The 21,472-nt window shown below is 41.8% G+C and overlaps 1 protein-coding gene across 19 annotated transcripts in view; it reads left to right on the top strand.

The window, feature by feature from the left end:
• The window catches only part of TCF4 (transcription factor 4), a 335,412-nt gene that overhangs the window by 294,028 nt on the left and 19,912 nt on the right, over positions 1-21,472 (top strand). For 14 of the 19 annotated variants that reach the window (XM_037151940.2, XM_037151945.2, XM_037151943.2 and 11 more), the window contains 4 exons: positions 4,748-4,815; positions 5,876-5,954; positions 8,559-8,635; positions 11,279-11,482. In XM_037151940.2, coding sequence (XP_037007835.1) covers positions 4,748-4,815; positions 5,876-5,954; positions 8,559-8,635; positions 11,279-11,482 — 428 coding nt within the window. The remainder of the gene's footprint in view (positions 1-4,747; positions 4,816-5,875; positions 5,955-8,558; positions 8,636-11,278; positions 11,483-21,472) is intronic. The other 5 variants (XM_053664222.1, XM_053664218.1, XM_053664217.1 and 2 more) reach the window with 1 other exon arrangement.

The raw sequence follows: 21,472 nt of genomic DNA, 5'->3' as shown, positions 1-21,472 counted from the left end.
TCTGCATCTCAAAGACAGAAGAAGATGCTCACTGAAGTCCTGGATTGCTTGTATTTTGCTTGGAACAATGACCATTGTTTCTTGGGTTTTTTGCCCTTTAAGTCCCATTATCATTTTTTGAGAAACCCTGAAGAAGGGTAAAGCTTACTGAGATTATATTAATGACAGAATTTTTTTTTACCGACACATTCATCCATGGATTTTTAAGAGAGCTGTAGAGTAAAATATTTTACTTATTACACACCATTCACTACTTTGCTCTGAAACCTTGCCAGTTAACACTGGAGATTACACTAGATATTTCTGAATTAGAGGGATTGTTTAAGCACCCTAGAACTATATGAATATAATGCATGGGACACAGCATGGATTCGTAGGAGTTTAACTGAGGTGGTACCCAGCTAAGGAGAGAAGCTAAGGTTTGGGGGCTTCAGGATTACCACTATCAGAGCCCTTCAAACGTATGCCTCAGACCTTTCCAACATTATATTGCTGGCTGTGTCTCAGAAGCATTAGAACCCAATGTCTCTACATATGGGTAACCTTGCATACAGAAAAAGAAGTGTAGTAAGTTGTTAGGTACCACCTATAGAGGATAGAAATGTAGAAGATATAGCCATATACATTTTGTTACGTACATATTTCCTCCCTACCTGCAATATGCCATAGTCCTTCCTGATTGAAAGCATTGAGCAGGTACCTACTTTGCACAGTCCCCTGAGACTCTGCAAAGAGGAGAGTGCCTCTGTCCCCCACTGGGAGACACCATTCCTATCCATTCCTAGGGTGCATCCTCTTGCGGTTTGAGGTTAGACACCCTCCCTTCCCCTAAGAGGGAATAGAGCACACAACTAGCATAATGGTTGTGCAGACTATTATTGTTTTATTGTAGTCTGTAACTGGCCTACTTTCTAGTACATGGCATTTCTCATGTTTTTAACCTCAAACCAGTGTTGAATAAACAGACAACCAAGATGCATTTAATACAACAGATGCTAAAGATTATCCTGGAATATCTATCTGGTTCCTGAATTAATCTGGTTTACAGCTTTCACTTCTAATGACTTGTATCCATGATGCACTTGAGTGTGTGGCTTTCCCAGCAGAAACATGTCCACTTGCCCTTGAGGACTTGGTTTCCCAGTACTTTTATTATGAGAATAGTCACATGAGAGTCACTTGGTCTTTTACAAGAATTTGAGTCTTGGGATGCAGTTGGGTGGGTAGTGGGCAGGCACGGAGCAGAAGAGTGTGTGCATTTTGTCCAGCAGTGTATGGCATCGCAGTTACAAAGACCACTGACGGAAAGCAATAGACCGGTTTGATTTACGTCTTCTAGTCCATTTCCTGCGCACAGTCACGGGGCCCAACTCTCCCCCTGAATTCCTAGAAATGCCTCCTGCTAAAAATTAATACACCGTAGCTTATATTTTAGTGTTAACTCTAAAAGCATATATAGCATGAGGGCTGGAAAGGGCTCCTTTTTTTGTCATCTGTATGGACAAGCTCATGGCATTGTTATGCTGCTTCTAGTAGTTTAATAATATTTAATAAAATGTCAAAGCAGTCATCTTCCTTCAGGCAAATACACCATAATTACACTTCTCTTTCCTTTTGTATCCCCATGGCGTTCCCAGTCTGACATTATGGGTGTGCAGTGAAGGGGCAGCATGTTTTCCACAGTCTGTGTCGGTAGCTGGTCCCCAGGTGCCCCTCACCCTGGTGCTCTCGTCAGGGTGTGTTCTGAGGGTGGTTCAGCATGCAGCCCCCTTACCAAACGTTTCGTCTCTGCTCCGCCTTCTAGCCAGCAACGGCACCTGGGCTTTAGCCATCTGAACAGCACTGGGGCGGGGGATGCTTGCAGCGTCCACCCCTCCCCCCCCCAACAATCACAGCTCCTCCCAATCACTGCTCATCCCCACTCATATTTATTTTACAACCCTGCTTAGGGACTGATTATATTTTCTCTTGAGCTAGAGAAATTGATTAGAGTTAAAATAACTTAGGAAATCAATCAATCCGGTCTTTACCAAGTACAGGCAAAATTGTTTTTATGATTATTTCTGTTATATGGGCGCTGGGTAATTGCCAGTAATAGGAACTGACAAAAAATTAGGCCTAGAGTGGTAGTCAAGTCCTGTTACATTAAGGCCACAAAGGTGAGTCTAATTTTAATTGGAAGTATGTTTTGCTAAACATGACCCATTACTCAATATAAAAGAAATTATACCTTTGAGAATTAATAACATGTTCACTTTCTGATTCCTTATGCCCTTTGACATGTCAGTCACACAAATAAAAAGAGAACTCTTTAACAGAAGAACCCATGTAGCTTAACACCCCGAGGGACTCTTGGGAGTGTGTCTTCCCCAGCATTTCCTGGAACAGAACAAAAAACATTCCAAGCAAAAGGGCAAACTGGCCCCAGTAAACTCCTTTGAAATTTAAGCCCTTGGGTTTGGCTCTCCAGCTGCTACAAGGTAAAATGGCTTCGTGGTAAAACATAGTCTGTTTTTGAGAGCGGCTTCCATGAGCAACATTTTAGTCTTCTGAATCATTTTTATGACAATACGAGGTAAGGAGTCGATTCTAATTTTTGTTCTACTTCCTAAGTCCTGATGTGTCCCTCCGTATAACCGTCACTTCATACAAAGTCGAGCAGGAAAGTGATCATAATGATCATATCTTGTCTCTTGTAAAGTGTGCTCTTTTATGCTATAGGTAATAAACTTTTTAAGGTTTCTCAAATACTAGTTTTCAATTCTGTCTCTTTGGTTTCATGAAAAAACAGTTTAAACACTTTTTATCTTCATTGTAAAGTTGTTCAAAGGAAGAATTAATCTTTTGAAAGACATTATGGTGGCAAATTCCATCTGTAATTGTCTTGTCCTCTCTGGGTTTCAGTTCTGTTTTAGATAATACAATTTTTCCACTGTGGCTGGGGACTTACATATCATGAAGTTCTGTTCTATAATCGAGCAGAAATCACAGATTGTTTTGACTGGTAAATCTAATTTTTAGGTATATATGATAATGTTACTTATGCAAAAATTTGTATACAAAATTGCCCCAAATTACTATGGTAATACAAGCTGAAGAAATGTTAGTGCTTTCTGTTATTTTCTCTTTAGAATTGCCTTTATTTTAAAAAACGAACAAAAAAAACCTCTCCTTAATGCAGCAATTAATACTTTCACACCAGATAAAATTTCATTTACCTCTTACACTAAGTATTTCTAATACCCTTGATACCTGTGAGTTCCTTCCACTAGCTCAGTATGCTGTCAGAACGTCATTTCACAGAATTCCCTTCTGCATGTAATCTTTAGTCCAGTAACCTATAGAGACAAGCCTTTTAATTTAAAAGTTCAAAATTACAGATTATAGCTTCACTTCTTCTAGGACAATGTCAGCTACTTAGAATTTGTGATATGAAAAAGGATATCCAAGTGGGATTTTTTTAACATATACCAGTATTCTTTCACTTTTAGTAAGACATGTGTATAGGTAAGGTTTTGTTACCCAAATAAAACGCACATCAGAAGTTTATCCAACTGACATACCCAACCTGCATACACATGAAAGTAGCAGGCGTGATTTCACCGAGCTGCGTGCAGGTCAGAGAGTGGAATTGTAACCCAGAGGAGCGGACAGTTTGACCACTGGAGAGCTGACCTTTCCTGCATCTCCCAGATCTGGAAGTGGAGGGCCTGTTTGCCAGGAAGGCTGCTCTCTCAGGTCAAACACAGGGCTGTGAACTTTTTAAAAAATTATTCGTGTAATAAAGTTTTGCTTGGATTAATCAGTGTCTTCAAGAGTTCTTTCTTACTTCACAGAAGATTGAAAAATAGCTTCCCTGGAGTTTAATGGGCTTCATTTCAGCATTTTGCCCGTTTGGTAAAGGTGGAACCTTAATAAATACATAACATTCCATGTGTAGGCATTGTATCGGTACTGAAGACCTCAGAAGGACACCGGGTGTTCCATTTTATGCAGGCAAATTACTTCAAAACCTACTTTCTAAATAGAGCTGGCTTACTAGAATTGATATCTATTTATTAACAGTACTCTCTGTTCATTTGTTTTATGGATAAAAAATACCAGTGTTTAAGATGGAGATACAGCTTCACGATGATGTAGATTTTATCTCTAGAATTGGAGACCTTACTGACTTTCGGCAGCATAACAGTGCAACTTTTTCTGTGTTTGGCTTAAATATGTGGACAATATGTTACTTAAAACATGAAAAATATTTTCTCTCCTAGAAAGCCAGGCTGGTACAGATTTTTGAAAAAAATTGTTTACTGTGGAACATTCAGTAGAGTACGCCTTTTGTGACGTATCATGTTTTTTTAAGGTGTAAATTATGCATGAGGAGAATTTAATTGGTTATCTAAAATATTTTAAACAGCCAAACTGTGAGAATTTCAGAGACCTGAAAGTACTGTATACTTTTTAGTGCTGGACTCTCATTCCCCACTAACCAGTTTTAAGTAAAGTGGGAGGTAATAGCAACTAAAACACTTTATGTTTAAACCAAGGTGTCAGGTTTATATTTTATCTGTAAAAAATGTAACATGAATATATTTGACATCTACCTCAGCAAACAAATTAATGCTAATTAAAGATTAATGTGTCATAATTAGCATTAAAAATGCAATTAAATTGTGAGTAAATGGACCAGGAATAGAAAATTGTCAGGCGTCTCACTGCCTGGTTTTTCATATTCTGCCTTTTGTTTTTGCAGCAAATAGAGGAAGCGGGGCGGCAGGCAGCTCCCAGACTGGAGATGCTCTGGGGAAGGCACTTGCTTCGGTGAGGAAATATTGACTTTGGACTTCATATGTGGCATTGTATTAGAAGGCTGAACTTTAATCAGATGTGGACATTTGGAATTTTAGAAAATGAATGGCAAATAGCTTTGATTTTGGAAATGCTGGCTTTCTTGCATATTTTCTGGTCTCTTCCATCATGTCTCCTCACATTGGGGCTAAGTGCTACTCAGTCATGGATTTATCAGTATTCTCAGGGCCGTTAGGTGTATAGATTTTCTATCTTGAGTTCTTATGTTTCTCTAAAGTCATATGGACACTCATTAACCCACTAGGAGTGACTTTGCAAGGGACAATTCCAACACACTTTGGAAAAGCATTAAAAAAAAACAAAGGACCGTAGTAGCTGAGGTCCATGACAAATTATCACAAATTTGGCGCCTGGGAACTTACTTTTTCTGCTTTGACTGCCCACTGCCAAAAGGCAAGACTTGACCGTGTCCTGCCTGTTCACTGGTGACAAATGACACACCTTATTTGTGTGAAGGAGTATCCTTGGGGTTGTCTTCAAAAGCTAAACATGGTCATTTGCAAATCTGAGTGGAGATTTGTTGCCTTAACATTTTATCTCTTCAGTTGTTTTTTTTTTTCCTTACCATCAGGAGTGTAAAGTATGTTTGATTTATATCAGCAGTTTTGACCAAGTAAAAGTTTCTATTTAATCTAAGTGTTTTCCATCTTGGAATCAAATGCCTTAATCGCGGTGAAGGGTTGGACAGCAGTCTCAGAGCTGAGACGGTCTGACCTGTTTGTGGAGGGCAGGGCAGTTCTGGTGCAGCCCCGTGCCCCGCTGCCAGCCAGCCACACAGCCATGGGAGGAACTGGGAAGAGAGGACTCGAGCTCTAGTCTGCTGGCCTCCAGACCAGTTCTTTTCCAACCGTCTTACGTGACCTCGATAATTCTGATTGTGAAAAATTAAAGTGATTGTTTTGTGACTTGTCATTTCCAAATGAATTGCATTGACACTTTGTAATTTACAAAATTGTCGATTATTTATTCCTAATAACGAGAGCTTGTTTTCTTCTCTCTCCATGGTTTTAAGATCTATTCTCCAGATCACACTAACAACAGCTTTTCCTCGAACCCTTCAACTCCCGTTGGCTCTCCTCCTTCTCTGTCAGGTACTGTGCCCACTCGCAGGCCGTTGTCCTGCCCCCCAGTGAGTGCTCCCCGCTAGACTCCCCGCGCCGGGAGGAGGGAACGCCCCCTCCGCGAGCTCCAAACATAACATTTCCAACAGACAGACAGAAGGGGTGGGAGAGACAGACTACCCTGTGAGGGGACAGCCATTCACACTCAAAGCTTGTCTTAAAGATTTGATGCTTTTAAAATATGTAGACATATAGAAAACTTATTTTTTAAGCTTTCCCCCACTCTCCAGAAGGTACTCAATGGAAAAACACACTCCAATAAGACATCTCAGGTGAGAAAAGGCAGGAATGTAGTCATGAATGGGATCACAAAATCATCAAATATAGATTATTCAAAAAGATCATTTCCAACAGACGTTTCAGACTTTCCAAATTTTCTCTTTGACGACCACATCATCGGGGTGTTTGGGGAAAACTATAATCTTATAAATAAATTTTGAAGCAAGTGTGTGGAGTAAAAGTGGGCGTTTGCTTCAAAAATAACCCATTAAATGACCTATGGCTTCAAATAATACAATTGTAAGCTCTTAAATTATGTTAGTAAAGCATTTCACTTCTCAGAGGTCCATTTAAAAGGCTTGTTGCCCTTCCCTTATAAACGCTTCCAGAGGCCCCGTCTGGTGCCTGTCTCTGCTCTTTGGAAAGAGGACAGGTGGCTTCTAAATCACACCTGTACCTGATTGAAACCTGACCTTAACTGTAATGTATAGTGGAGTCACTTGCCTAAATGTTGCACCCTCCATCCGTATATTATTCTCCACCTGCGGCACTCACATGGCCCATTACAACCTGGCTTCCCTGGTAGAGGATGGGAAGTTTCAGGCTCCTGCAGAGCTGTCTGAGGTGACAGCCATGCCTTAGGTGGCATTTAATGTCAGCCTCTCCAGCCTCCATTGACAGAGTAGAATGGGGTAGCTGGGCATTTAAGTGCAGTGTCCAGGGAGACAACGTTGGACCTGGAAAAAAACAGATGTCATATAATGGAATAGCAGGGAAACTTTCTCCATGACCAAAAAGGAAAGGCGAGTTCAGAATCGGTAGGTTCCGTACCACGTTGTTCGGCTCTGGAAAATGATCACAGACCTCAGTGTCTAGCACCAGAGAAGGATGGAGACAGCATCTGGTCCACCGGTGCTCATGGGGGGTGGGGCTGAGCAGGGAGAGCTCCAAGTTCCCCATTTCAAGCAGAACAACTCTGATTTTGTCTGTTTTATAATTTGGAAAAAATTCTGGAGTCTAATAAAGCTTGAGAGCAACTACCGTATTTTGTCGTGTATAATGCACACTTTTTTTGCCCAAATTTTTGAGGGAAAATAAGGAGTGCATTTTACATGGGTATAATGATTACATATCACTGGTTGAATAATGGTTATAATAATCCAATGTATAATACGCACAGAAACATGGGTATGCCACATACACAGCAAAATACGGTGTTTTGGTCCACTCAGCTTTTACAGATGAGTGTGAGCAGCCCAGGAAGGCACGTGACTTGCTGAGGTTGCATCCGTAACAGTGTGGGAGCTCGGACAGGTTCAGCACTCACCACCCTGCCAGTCCACCCGTAGGCTTGTCGGGCGAGTGGAATATTGTGATACAGAAAACTCCCCAAATAACCGAAACCTGCACAGTGTGCTGTCTGTGGAAGACACAGAGACAAGGCCACTTTTGGGGTCTCGGTAATCTGTAGAGAAAGGCCACATGTTAGCAAGGAAGAACTTTATGAAGATGTAAATATGGGGACAGATTGCTATTTTCACACTGATAGCTCTGTCCAGATTCTGTCACTGAAAGCAATTGAACAAAATATTCTATTTTTATTTAGCATAAAAATACACACACATGCACACCCAGAAACGACAGGAAGAATGAATATTTAAAGTGATAACTGTGTTGGAGCATGAGATTTCAGGGAGAAATCTTGAATTATTTATTTTCCATACTGAATTTGTATGATTTTAAACTTAAAAAGTGGGAGATTAGACATGTAATATTTATTATAGCAGGAATCCTTCTTTACCTGCAAGTTTAGTGAATCATAAAAAAAACTGTTTTCTTTGGAAGAACTACTTATGACTCGTTATATTGAGTTTTTAAATTTCTGGTTTTGTGGATTGCTGCCAACTAATCTTATTTCCTTAAAAAGTTTCTGAAGACTTATTCCTTCTCAAAGATCATTTTAATAACAAGTAGCAAAGCTGTGTTTCCTTGGTGAGAGAATTTGGTTTAACAATCTGGCCTTGTGTGAAGATGTAACAAAAGCCCCCCTCTGTGCTCTGAAAAGGACCTTGACTTTGTAGTGATGGTTTTCTATCAAGGAAGCTAACACTTCCTCAGCTGAAATCCCTCCTTTTAGGAGGAAGCTTGAGAGAATTCTGAGTCTATGTAAAGTCTTCATGTTTTACACTTAAGATGTTTTCCTGGCCAGAATTCTTATATGGGAAGTTTACACGTATTTACCTTATAGTCCACATGGAAATCAACATTGCCCTTTCTAAAAGAACTGTTTAACATGTTGGTAAAATTAGCTTTAAGATTATATAGATCACATTGTAATTCCCATTTTAATATCAGCAGGCACAGCTGTTTGGTCCAGAAATGGAGGACAGGCCTCATCATCTCCTAATTATGAAGGACCCTTACACTCTTTGGTAAGTCTCCTCTGCTAATCTCTCCCCTCTAGCTGTTTTCGGACCATTTTTGTCTCTAGTTCACTGTCCAAGTTTAGACTATGCTTGTTCCTGTTTGTAGATTGAAATTCAGATGCTGCTAAAAATCCTGGAATGATAATGGCCTCCTTCCCATTTTGGGGAAAAAGCTCTGTCAATAATGAAATAAATTCTCTAATCCGAAACTGCTGAAGTTCCAGCTAAGCTGTACAGCTGGAACAATGGAAGATTCTATATATCTCTGCTCTACTTTCCAGAATAACAAGTTTAGAGTTCTTCTCTTGACCTTGGAACAAGAAATCTATTTCCTTGTTCACTTTGTTTCTGATAGAAATCTAGTAATATCATTACATCTGTGCTCCAGTAGGGGATAACTGAAAATTTGCATGCATTTAATTAATCCTATAAGTATATGATGATTCCATGTCTGACACACTAGGCTTCCTTAACTCACAGTGATAGGACTGGAAATATGCATGAAACACCACCACTGTGTGCTGTGTCTGGACTATTTATGAATCAAATGAGAGAGGTGGAGGCAAGGAACTCTTCAGTCTTTTCACATTTTTCCCCTTTGTCCCTCATGATTTGGATGGACCATGGGAGAAGGCACAGACTTGTCTGTCCATCTGAATTAACGTCCTTTCAGCTATTCTGGGTTTCCTTCCTTCTTTTCTGGCTTACTACTTAAATTAAGGAAAATCTAAAAATTAAAATACCAAGGTGCATTTCCCCCTTCATTGTTCTCTTCCTCGCTGTGGTGTCTGAATCATCCAGCTGTGCATTTGAGCCACTAAAGGCAACCACAGGGCAGACAACATCCGCGCGGCCTGCCCAGCCCAGCGAGCGAATCCGCGGCCTGCTTCCAGGTGGTCCATGGTGGTTTTAAACAGCGACCTCCATTAGTCGTTCCTCCGGACCCAGCTATCAAAGCCAGGTTTCATCTGACTGTAAAACTGCAGAGGCTAGGTTTGTAGTTGTGAATTCTGTTCACAACTGCTGCTTCAGTTCTCTGAATTCTCACCACTCAAGAAGGGGTTCCACAGGCACACAATGCTCTCGCCACCCAGGAACCTGTGAGCCAGAATGGATGGTAGGCACATGTATTATTTCTTTTCATGCTTACATTTGCACTTGGAAGTGCATATATATTCATTCTCATTTTCATAAATTAAGAAGTATAGACTCAAAGATGTTAGTAACTTTTCTAAGATTACATTAGTAGCTGAGCTAGGAGTTTAGGGGAGGTCCCCTAACACCAAAGCCCACCAAATCAGAATGCTCTATAACCGTAGACTAACTATATTAGACACACATTCTTTCTGTCAGTATAGAATAATTTGAAATTGTTTTTCTCATAGAGTAGAGCTAGTACATCTGTTCACACAGCCCATTGGAACTCAGAGCGGATTGGAGCATGATGTAGTACAAAGAGGCATTCGATTTGAAGTCAAAAGACTTAGGTTTCAGCCCCGACTTTACTATTTCCTGGCAATGTGACCCTGATTAGTTAATTCACTTAATTTCTTTGAGTCTCATTTGCATGTCTGTTTGACAGGGATAATGCTGTCTTTCCTGCTTGCCTCGCTCGTGTACAATGAGGACCCAGTGGGATGGTGTGTGTTAAAGTGCACACCAGAGAGTCCTGTGCAGATGTTTGTTTGATGTTGTTATTGATCACACTGGAAAAAGAAAACAACAGAGACACATCTACTTGTTCCCTTTCTTCACCAAAATCTATAGCATAGACCTGATCTAGTTGCATAAAAGTTGGATCCTAATGGCTAGGGTAAAAACCAAAGTTCAGTTGGTTTTTAATTGTATAATGCAGTTGTATAAGGGAGGGAATTCTATACGACAGAAATGACTTTGAAATCACTTAGAAGCCCCTGGTGAACATTAATTCAAATCTTTGTTATTCTTCAGTCTTGAAATCTCATACCACTTTGATGGACATAATTATTGTAATTTTTTTCTGTGATCATTTTGAGGCCCCGTTTCCTTCTGTGTGTGTGTGCATGCATGTGTGTGTAAAGAGATAGATAAATAGATAGACACACATACACACAAGCTGGTGATAATAGAAGCAGGAAATGTAAGTAAAGATTGATAGTACATAAGAAATCACTGTTTGTGTACCTTTACCTGCACCTGACTTGATACTTAGCACTGTATCATACATTACAGAGGAGACCAAGGAAATCTTGCCTTCAAGAAGATAATTTAATTGGCAAGCTATAAATAAATCACTGTCCCATTATTAATTTTTAAAAATTTTTAACCAATGCCTGTAAAAATGTTACTCAAATTCAATGTTTTTCTTTTCTAAAGTCAGCCCAAACTATTTCAAGCTAATGCAATGTAGTTTAACATATGTACATTAGATTGTCCTGGAAGAAACACTGAATTTTTTTTTGTTCATGCAAAATAACACTATAATTATAATATTGACTTTTGTGACCAGTTGTCTAGGAAGGAAGTTATTTTTATTACTTTAAGGAAATAAACTTTATTGGAAACATATTTAGAAACTCAAAGTGTAGTTTGTGTCAACTTAACTTTTACTAATGGAACCTGTGCATGCATTTCAAACTATTAAATTTCCCATCATTTCTTAACCAACAGCAAAGCCGAATTGAAGATCGTTTAGAAAGACTGGATGATGCTATCCATGTTCTCCGGAATCATGCAGTGGGCCCATCCACAGCTATGCCTGGCGGTCACGGGGACATGCATGGCATCATTGGACCTTCTCATAATGGAGCGATGGGTGGTCTGGGCTCAGGGTATGGAACCGGTCTTCTTTCAGCCAACAGACATTCACTCATGGTAAGTGATGAGATTTGTAGACTCTGTAGTTAGCATATAAAATTAGACTTACAAGTATAAGTACCAGCACTGCTGTTTTTATCTTTTTAAAATAGCTCGATTGACATGTAATTCACTTGACATCCAATTCGCCCGTGTAAGGTTTACAGTTCGCTGTGTTTCACTGTATTCACAGGGTGTTGCAGCCATTGCTACAGTCAAATTTTAGAACACATTGGCCCCTCCAAAAAGAAAAGAAATGCCCATTGCCATTAGCGGCCACTCTCCACTTCGCCTTCCCCACCCACACCCAGCCCTTGGCAACTCCTGATCTGCCGTAGATTCTCCTGGTCTAGATCTTTCCTGTCAGTGGAATTGTGCAATAGGTTCTGGTCTTTCTGATGGCTTCTTGAACTTAGCACAGTATTTTCAAGGTTTATGCATGTTTTATCACATATCAGAGTGCCATCCCCTTTTATCAACAAACAATATTGAGTTGTATACATTATATTTATCTGGTCATCGGGTGATGGCTGTTTGGGTTATATTCCCTCTGGCTATTATGAAAAGTGCGCCTGGGACCGTTCATGTACAAGTGTGTGTGTGTGAACATAACTTTGTTTCACTTAAGCACATCCCCAGAGAGCATTGCTGGTCATTACCGGTGCTTTATATTGTTCGTTCATCTTGGAGGCTTTGGCTAAAAGATCCGACCAGCTTAAGTTCATGGTACGTTGCTGGCACTTTGTATATGAATAGGTTGAATTTTTATAACTAAAGAAACCAAATCAATGGCCTTTGATTTCGAGTATGGGAGGTAGAACTGGATGGTGGGACTGTGGAATTGAAGTGGATGGTAGTTTCACCATTACCACTTTATAGCTAAGCCTTTATGTGAACACTCCTTAAGCAGGTTTGTCCTTATTACAGTTGGAATTTCAGTGTTGCCCACTGCCTTTGGTAAGGGTTTGGGAGTGCATCCTTGTTGGGGATGATTATGAAGAATCAGAGAAACTTCCTAGCAAATTACTAAGCGATGACAATTAGTGAGGTGTCCAAATGATTGGAGAATTTAACATTGCCAATGATTCTGTGTAAGTGCACTCCTTAGAATCCTTAGTGTCCTCTTTTGTACCTTCTGGGCTCTTAAAAAGTTGCTTGGATAAAGGTCTGTTTCCTGTTTTCGCTAAAGCATCTTTCGTTCAAAGATGATTCTAAAAGGAGAATGCAAAATAAGTACAGGTTATTCAGAGGCTCCTTGCCCAACAGTATTCTTCTGCCCTCCTTTCAATTTTTTCTCTTAATAAAAGACTAAGCCTAAGAGTACCATCCTGAGTGGTGTACTATGGAAACCTGCAACCAATTTGAAACCAAAAATACTGGTTTATAAATAGAATCAATGACCTCACTTCTAAAACGTGGAAAGATATTTTTGAATGCCAAAGCGAAATCATTTTTTTCTTCTGAGCTTTTCCTTGACCTCTACCCCCAAAATTCATCATTGAGTAGAAATTGTTTGTCTATTCATGGCAGTTGTTAAGAGTTAACAAAAGGAAAAGCTAGATTTTAATTTAGCTTGGCCTCAGGTAATGTGTTAAATACACTTGGGATGCATATAATATGAGATTTTAGTTTGTACAGTTCTTTTTTTTAAACTACAATGTTTAAACAATACTGCTTTTAATTAAGAAATCTGGCTTTATTAAAAGCCAGATCTGTGACTTACAACCATTTCTGTATATCTGCTCTCAATCAGGAGAAAAATAGTTTAATTTCTGTAGCTGTGTTCATTTTGCATATGTTAAACGGATGCAACGTGCAGCCAGGGCATTGCTTCAGAGCTGGTTTTCTTTCCATAAATATGTAAAGTTTGTTCTTAAATACCAGATGTAGGTTAAGCGGTTCTTTAAAATAATAAACTATAATAGATGCTGTTTGGAACTGTGTGACCTTTGAGTCGCCTTCTCTTGGAGCCTGATTCAGAGGTAGGTAGAAGGAAAAGACTAGAAATCGACTCACTCAGATGGAGAGGAAAGAGAGAGAGTAGCATAGAGCAATAGAAAGGGGGAATCATTAGCCAGTGTCTCCGACTTTGAAAAGTTACACAGAAGCAGTAAAGCAGCTGGCTTGGCTGACGAGAAGCTCTTGCCCACTCCTCTAAAGATGCGACCCAGCCACCACCTGCCATCCTTTAAACCAGATGCGGTTGTGGTGTGTGTCTCCTTCTCAAAAACACGTAGCGGCCCCAGAATCTGAGCTCTTCTGCCTGAAACTCCGTGACGTGTGTGAGCGAGGTTGGATTGCCTGTTCTTTCCTTGTGCAAACTGGTATGAATTTTTAAACAAAAACATAAGAACAAAGGAAATAGTTTTTGAATTTAGTCAGTCTGAAGTTAGCCTTTGACCATTTGATACATTCCACAATAAAAAGGAAGTTGAAGGGGAAGAGAAAAAAAAAAACCAACCCCCTCCTTTCCCCTCAACAACAAAAAAAAATTCAAGGAGGATACTGGTAATGTTTTCCACATTTGAATTTGAATACATGAAACAGGCTATAAAACTTGGGCCAGCTGCAGTAAATAAAGTAGCAGTGGGAGGTGCGCACCGGAAACTTGGAGGAGCAGCGTTGGAGGGAGTTGCTTTCCCAACTGCACACCTTGGTTTGTTGTGCTGCAGTGGAAGCAGGTACTAGTAACTTAACACCATCCAGGGCCGGTGTGTGTGTGTGCGTGTGTGCGTGCGCGTGCAACAAATCTCCTTTATAGCTCTCCTTAATAATTCCTTCTGATTAAAGAATAGACAGCTTTGCATCCTCTTGACCTACTTACTCTCATTTCCTCTCTCCACGCCTTTCGAAAATTAGAACGAAATGGCTCGATAACTTGGAAGATGATATAAGCATTTCTTTCTGCAGCAGCTCAAAATCGTGGTGGGGAAAAACCATGGTTCTGCCTCAGCTATTATGTTATCTCATTTAATTGCTAACATATTGTACTTAGCTTTTGATTCATAAAATGTTTTCCTTGGAGTTCTGAAGTAGGTCTTCAGTGATTTACTAAGTATTAGTATAATGAAAGGGATTTTTTTTTCACGGCAGCATGGCTCATAACACTTGAGTGAATGGTGTTGGCTTGCGGGCTTTCTAGAAGGTATTATTTGGCCACATGCTTTCCTGCTCAGAAACCTTCGCCAGCTTTCCATTTTCTATAAGATGAAGGCCACTTTTCTAGCTCAGCATATAGAGTCCCATTACCATTTACTGAAAGCCGTATGTTTGGCTCTTCCAATATACAAAAACTTCCAGCAATACCAGTTTTGCACATTATCAAAGTTTGCCCTGCGTGTTCTTAGTACTGACTGCTTTAGTATCTGTCTGGATTGGCTGACTCCTCCCGCTTCTCTCCGCCCATCTCGCCCCACCCCTTCTCAAAGCTCTGACTCAAATTTTGCCTCTTCCCGGAAGCCTTGCCCTGCCTCCTCCACCTGGGATAGTCATTTTCTCTTTACACTCATAGCACTGTGAACACACCATCGGCTGTATGTTTCTGTCACCCAGGGATGCATAGCTCCGTATCTTTTGTAGGCAGGACTTTTGCCTTGCCAGCTCTATTGTAAATTCCTTAAGTACCGGGTGTTGCATTTTGTTTTCCTCCAGTACACACGAAGGGAAGAATGGGAACTAACATTTTCTGTGTGCTTGACCAGCGGCCAGCCCAGCTGCTGGGGGCAGCATAGACCTTGTGTTGGGCAGTCTTCACAAGAGCCAGTGAGGATGACGACGGTGTCCGTTGCAGTGTTGGTCCCAGCAGCCTTAAAAGGGCAGACTGGTCTCAAGTCGCAGGAAGGATTTCAACTCGCATACATTGACCTCACATTCCATGCTCTTTTTTACTCTCATGAGCACTTCCAAAGATTGTGTAGGTATGCCTTTTAAGAATTCATTTCAGGTGGTAAGAGCTTGTGATTTTCAACTCTTGATAAATGCTCATTGATGAGAGAAGTTTCCAAGTATCCCATGGCCAAGTTCCCAGAGCAGTTAGTTCTCTGCCCAAATGTGGAGGTAAAGAATTTCCCCTCCAGTGTGGTAGCATTCTAGATTTAAAGTCCACATCGTCAAAGCACTTAGTCTTAAATCAGTTTGGCAGTGGAAAGTAGCAAGAGGTGTGAACTCTCCTTACTAGGGTCCTTGAAGTAATAAATTTTACGTTAATTTTTCTGCCATAGCCACTTACTTTTCTAATAGAATCTAAGCAGAAACCTCTGAATGGGGGAGAGTTTGGAAGCAGCTGGGTTTGTCACTAACCTACTCAGAGACTCTTATTCCGACATAATCTCCTTTGTGCCTCCGCTACCTCCACAGTTAATCCTGATATTAAATCATTAGATTTTTAAATAAATTATTCGAGTGGCAGTTTTCCAAATATAATTTTCTCCACTAATCATTCAGTACTCAGGTTCACAGATGAGACCTGAAAGCGAGCCTTTCCGGTGACCCAGTCTCTTCTTTTAACAAAACCCTCATTGGGAATGCCTTCCTGGGACTCCGTGTGTGCTCCTGATGGCTTGTCAGGAGAGTCAGCAACAATCGGGTCATTTAGCAAAAAAGCTCCTGTACTGTGAGTATGTAATGTTAATGTGGTTCCCGGATCCTTTTCGCTCAAATTCTACTTACTCATTTCAAAACCGTTTATCAGGTGGTAACCAAGTGTCAGTCTCGTCGCTGATAGGCTGGCTCTGCTCCCAGGAGGTTCACAGTCTGGTAGGAAAGGACACACATTTAAAAACAAGTTGCTGTGCAATTAGGCTCCGAACTAGAGGACGGACCCAGCTCTGTCCTCCGGGAGGAAAGGCCCCCACTGCCCCTCAGCAGAGGAGAAGCGACCCTGTAAGATCTAGCTGCTCTGGTTGGCTTGGGGGTGGAAGAGCCCCACCAACTCGCACCCTCAGCTGCCCTCCATGGCACCCCTGCAGCCCAGGCCCACGCACGCCGAGTCAGGTGTGGACGTTTCAGAAAGCCCTGATGGAAGTCGGCCTTTGCCCAGTTTTCCTCTTATCAATAATGTTTTTAGCTTGACTCTGAATTAAAGATAATTTATCAGAGGAACATTCGTTAGGTGAAGAAGCACCTTTTTGCTTAATGGACATTAAACGTAGGAGAACTTTGACCACAGAGGACATCAGAAGGCGAATGACTCAAATCCAATTCTAGAAGCACCCCAGAGGGGTTTTAGCTCCTGCCCCTTATTTTACTGCAGGAGACTGAGGCCCAGAAAGGGGAAGTGCACCAAGCATGGATACTAGTCAATGGCCAAGTTAGAATTAAACACCAGACAAGCCAGCAATGAGACCAGCACTCTTTGTACTAAACACCACATTGCTGCAGCAGACTTCCTCTCTAACCTCATACCATAGCCATTTCAAAACCGTGGCTGGTGTTACTCTGACTTAACTATGAAACTCAAGAAAACTCTTCAGTTGGCCCGGGCTCCCTGCCACATGTTGCTATTTAGCTGTGCCAACAACACTCGGCAGTTAGAGAGGGGAGTGGGCAGTGATGTGGTATCTTGGGGAGCATTTACTGTACGTGGTCTTGGGAGCGGCAAAAGTCAGAAAGTTCCATTTCTTCGTGGACCTCTTCAACAAAGGTCTGATCCGTAAGAGGCTTCACCATCTCTACCCTAAGGTTTTCACAGATTTTGATTCCACAAAAATCCCATGTATATTCTAGCATGTACTTTACTTCACTTCTAAGTAGTTATTGCCATAGTATCTCAGAGACCTTAGAATTTATCTCTGTCCAAATCCCCTGCCGATTCCCTGCCAAGGGGTCAGCAAGCCTCTATCAGCCTCCTTCCGTTAAGGCTGAGTAGCTCCAAATGACCACAAAGCACATTTCCAGCAAATTTTAGAAAATTCTTTCTATGTCCAGCCCAATTTACTTCTTTGTGCAGTCCTCATTTTTCTGCCTCGAGTTAACCTAAGTCAACTCAACAAATATTTGAACATTTTTCAGTTATTTGAAGACAGTCTATTCTGTATGTTTTCTCTAGGCAAGACATTTATATCTTCAAATATTTACCCTAAAAATAGTTTTTGACTCTGTGACTTTCCAGTGCATTCTCCCTAGTACATAAAGGATGCTTTTCTTTCTCGAGGACCTTTTAGTGCGTGGAATCTCAAACTGAACCAGTGGGCAAGGATTATCAGGGTGGACTAGGGTGGATCTACCACCAAGCCCATTTCCTGTATTGCATCTTCATTAAAGGGCACTTAACAAGATTCAGCTAATATTTTGATGACCGTACCATCCTGCTGACAAACTCTGACCTGGTAATCAGATGAAATCCGTGAGCCTCACGTCTCTCAACGGTCCTCGTGCCCTGGGCTTGGCCACTACGGACTTCACAGGCCGCCTCTGAATTGCAGACTTTAGCCTTCAGTCTGTCTCTGCTCTTGGGCTTCCCTTGGGTCGTTCTGCAGTCACATCCTCTGCCAGCTCCGTGGTTGGCAAACGTGAAGGGTGTCACAGTGTTCACATCAAAGCTCCAAACCAAAACTCTGATGAGGGAGGACATGGGGCCGAAAGCCTGAGTCCAGTCCTGGGGCGGCCTCTCCACACTCACGCCATCCCCTGCCCTTGGGGTTTAGTATTCCCAGCAGTTTTGTCCACCTGATTTTCTTCTGTGCCGTCCGCCTTTCCTCGTTTTGTCCGTGGGGGTAGCACAGGACGTCAGGCGGGCAGTATCCCCGTGGGTGGGGAAGTGAGGTTGGTCCAGAAAGACTTGTTCTTGGCGGCCCCAAAGTGAGTTCGAGAGGTCACGGCCTCCATTTCAGAGCACTTTGGACTGCCTTTTAAACAGTCTGTCGTTAACCCCCCCAGGATCTTCCCCATCAGTTTCATCTTTCTGTGGCTCCTCTGTCGTTTGTTTCTGTAATTCACTGGATCTGCCCATCTCTCGGGTCCCACCATCTCTCCTAATCTCCACAAGTGTCAGATATTTGAGAGTAGATGGACATTCTCAGTTGGAAGTTTTTAACTGTTGTCAAGAAGGCACTTTATTTTAAGAAAATTTAAAGAAAAAAAGAACAGATAGCAAAAAGGACTTGAAGAGACTGTCTTCCCACCTTTATGGAGCTGTCACTGAGGTCCAGCACACGTACGTCGGCGTGAGCACTGATGATTGGATGCGTGTACACACCGCAGAACGACCAGGCGACGCCTCCATTCACTCACCCAGTCACCTTGCGGTGTGTTAATCATCGTGCTGTGCTGTACACGAGAACCTCAAGGCTTCTTCATCCCATAACTGGGAGTCTGTACCCTCGAACCGACCCGGCCCCAGGGCAACCACCATTCTATTCTCATTTCTTTGCGTCTCTTTTGTTTTTTGTTTTGTTTTGTTTGGATTCTACATAAAACTGAGAACATACAGTATTTTTTCTTTCTCTGTCTGACTTAAAAGAAATCCTCTTAACCAGGGATTAGTTACAAACAGCTTCAGAACCCTTGAGCTCCCCATTTGCTGTTTGTGCATTAATTCAAACAAAAGTCGGGAGCTTTCGACTGCAGCCATGGCAGTGGGAGCATTTACACTTCAGACAGGAGGCACGTCCCAGCCCACGGCAGTGGGTCTGAACCAGGTATATCCCCTTCACTCCCCCCCGCAAGGCTCGTTTCACTAAAATTCGGGCCCTCTGACTAGAAACAGGACTGTCAGTCTGCACCGGGCCGTCCTACGCAGAGAGCAGCCTCTCTCCATCTTCTAGGACAACCCAGCCCTCGTGTTCGAGCTTTTCCCCCCAAGTGTGTGTTCAGCACCCTGGCGCCATGAACTCTAAATAAAAACAACAATTTGTTGTCTTCCCCACTTTTAAAATACAAAAACATTTAAAACAGGCTCTGTGACCTCATTACGTTTTTACTTTGCTTTCTTCTTAAATAATAGAGGGAAAAGCAAGTGATAGCATGGCCATCATCATATCATTTACTGAACTTTTATTCAGGGCAAGGACGCAGTGCTAAACCATCCGTAACCTAGAAAAGGCACAATGCTTGCATTTTACAAAAGAACATTACCCTTGTTTTCTCGAGAAAGATTTGGGGTGGGGAATAGAAATTGAATATATTAGAAAATACACAGGTGTGCACTCGTTCTGTGCTCGAGGTCCTTCGGGGGGAACGTGTCTCCGAGCCTGCCGGCCTGCAACTCCGGGAGGGGGATAACTCAAGTATGTGACTAACCATAATGCAAAACAGAATTATTAAGTGATCTAAGAAGCAACTCAGAAAAGGGTGAACATTGTGCAGCCTCAGGGGACAGCTAAGAAAAGCCTTCTGCAGAAGGTGTTACTGAGTCCATATTTGAGTCTGTGTGGGATTGTGACCGCTACAGACAGGCTAGGAAGGGCATTACGGAGCCATAGAATAAACGTGGTTGCCAAAAACGCAGAGAGTGCAGGGCCGGATGTGCCCCGGTGGAGGAAGGAGAGCAGCCTGGTGGTGGCGGCCCTCGCAGCAGCGCCCGGCCGGGCCGCCCCCTCGAAGCACCACGGCTCCCACAATTGGCTCCAATGTTTCACAGGAGAGTCCACAGGAAGAGCAAGTTTTCGTGTATATTTTTTACATCCAAATTAAATTAACTCATGGAATTTTCCACCCTTAGGAATTAAAGTAGCAGCTCATGAAGTAATTCAGTTGTGTCATTCATACCAAAACAGAAAATGCTGGAGCGACTTGGCACTCTTCAAAAGCCAAGACGAGGCCTCGGCCATTTAGTGTTTTTTCAAAATCTGTAGTCGTCGTGTTATTTCAACTTTTATTGTGGCTGTAATTTTTTAAATCAAAAGTATCTTAATTGCTTAGAAAACAAGTGTAAAATGGGTTCAAAACAAGAAGGGCTTTTTAGGCAAAGCAGTTTTAGGAGTGAAAACCTTTAAAAATGCTTTAACAGCATTTCTGAAAGGGAAGGACTCTACCTAATTGGTGGACATTCACAGTTGTGTGTAATCATAGCTTCCTTTATATCCATAAAGTTAAGTTGAACAAGACTGTCCAATATTAGGTAAATGACATCTTTGGAGGAGCATTGTCCTGATACAATGGCCATGTTCGTTTTCAAGCAGGTAATTGGACATATGGTCAAAAACAAAGGTATTGGTTTCACGTTTTAATTTCTCATTTGCCTTCTCCCTGGCTTCGCTTCGGCTCACGGCCGGGTCTTGTTTGGAGCTGAAAGTGTGTGAAAGTTATGGGAGAATGGTAGTCTCTGGGTAGTGTTTCTGCAAGCTGCCCAAACCTTTCCCCCTGTAGTCTAGATGGGAAACAGCTGGTTTTTGTTTAAAAAGCTGTTTTGCGAAATGTCTGAATCTCGAGGTGTAGAACTGAGGTCACCAGTACAGCAGGTGCTCAGGAACAAGTGAGAAAGGCCCTGGGGACCCGCTGGCCCCGTCATCTTCTGCAGGGCACTTCCTTCTGGAGGAAGAGTGTTGAAGTTGGCTCCTTTCTTTAGGCACAAACAGATATAAGTAAGTAACCCCGTTAGCGATGCTATTAGAAGTTGAGTATTTCTGAACATAGCCAGCCCTTGAGTAAGTCGTTAGCTCAGAAAACAAAATGGTCATTTCCCTCACAGGGTTTCAAACTCAAAAGTCTAAGGCTAGCTTCCTTTAGATGTTATGAGCACTTGAGTTTCCTCTTTAAATACACCAACCATAAAAGAACTACAATCTCAAACAAGTAGTCCCATTACCCAGTCCATTTTTTGAGTTTGTGGATGCTCTCTAAGGGGAAGGAGGAAAAGAAACCTGAGTCGGCAAGACCAGTACCAGAGCAGTTTTGAACAAGGCAGAGTAAGAAACATGTGGGATCACTAAAAGCCAGTGCACGTCCGATATCCACCAGACTGAAGATGAAAGGAAGCAGCCTCCTCCCCTGGGAGCTGGGGGTTATTAGCAGCTGTTTATCCAGTCGGGAATAGAGATTAACATTGTAATTTTTTTTAAGAACTAGAAG

Source organism: Artibeus jamaicensis, unplaced genomic scaffold, assembly GCF_021234435.1.
Source record: "Artibeus jamaicensis isolate MK-2021 breed Jamaican fruit bat unplaced genomic scaffold, CSHL_Jam_final contig_354, whole genome shotgun sequence".
Classification (NCBI taxonomy): Eukaryota; Metazoa; Chordata; class Mammalia; order Chiroptera; family Phyllostomidae; genus Artibeus; species Artibeus jamaicensis.
Note: the sequence above shows the minus strand (reverse complement) of the source record. Positions and strands in the feature narration are given on the sequence as shown.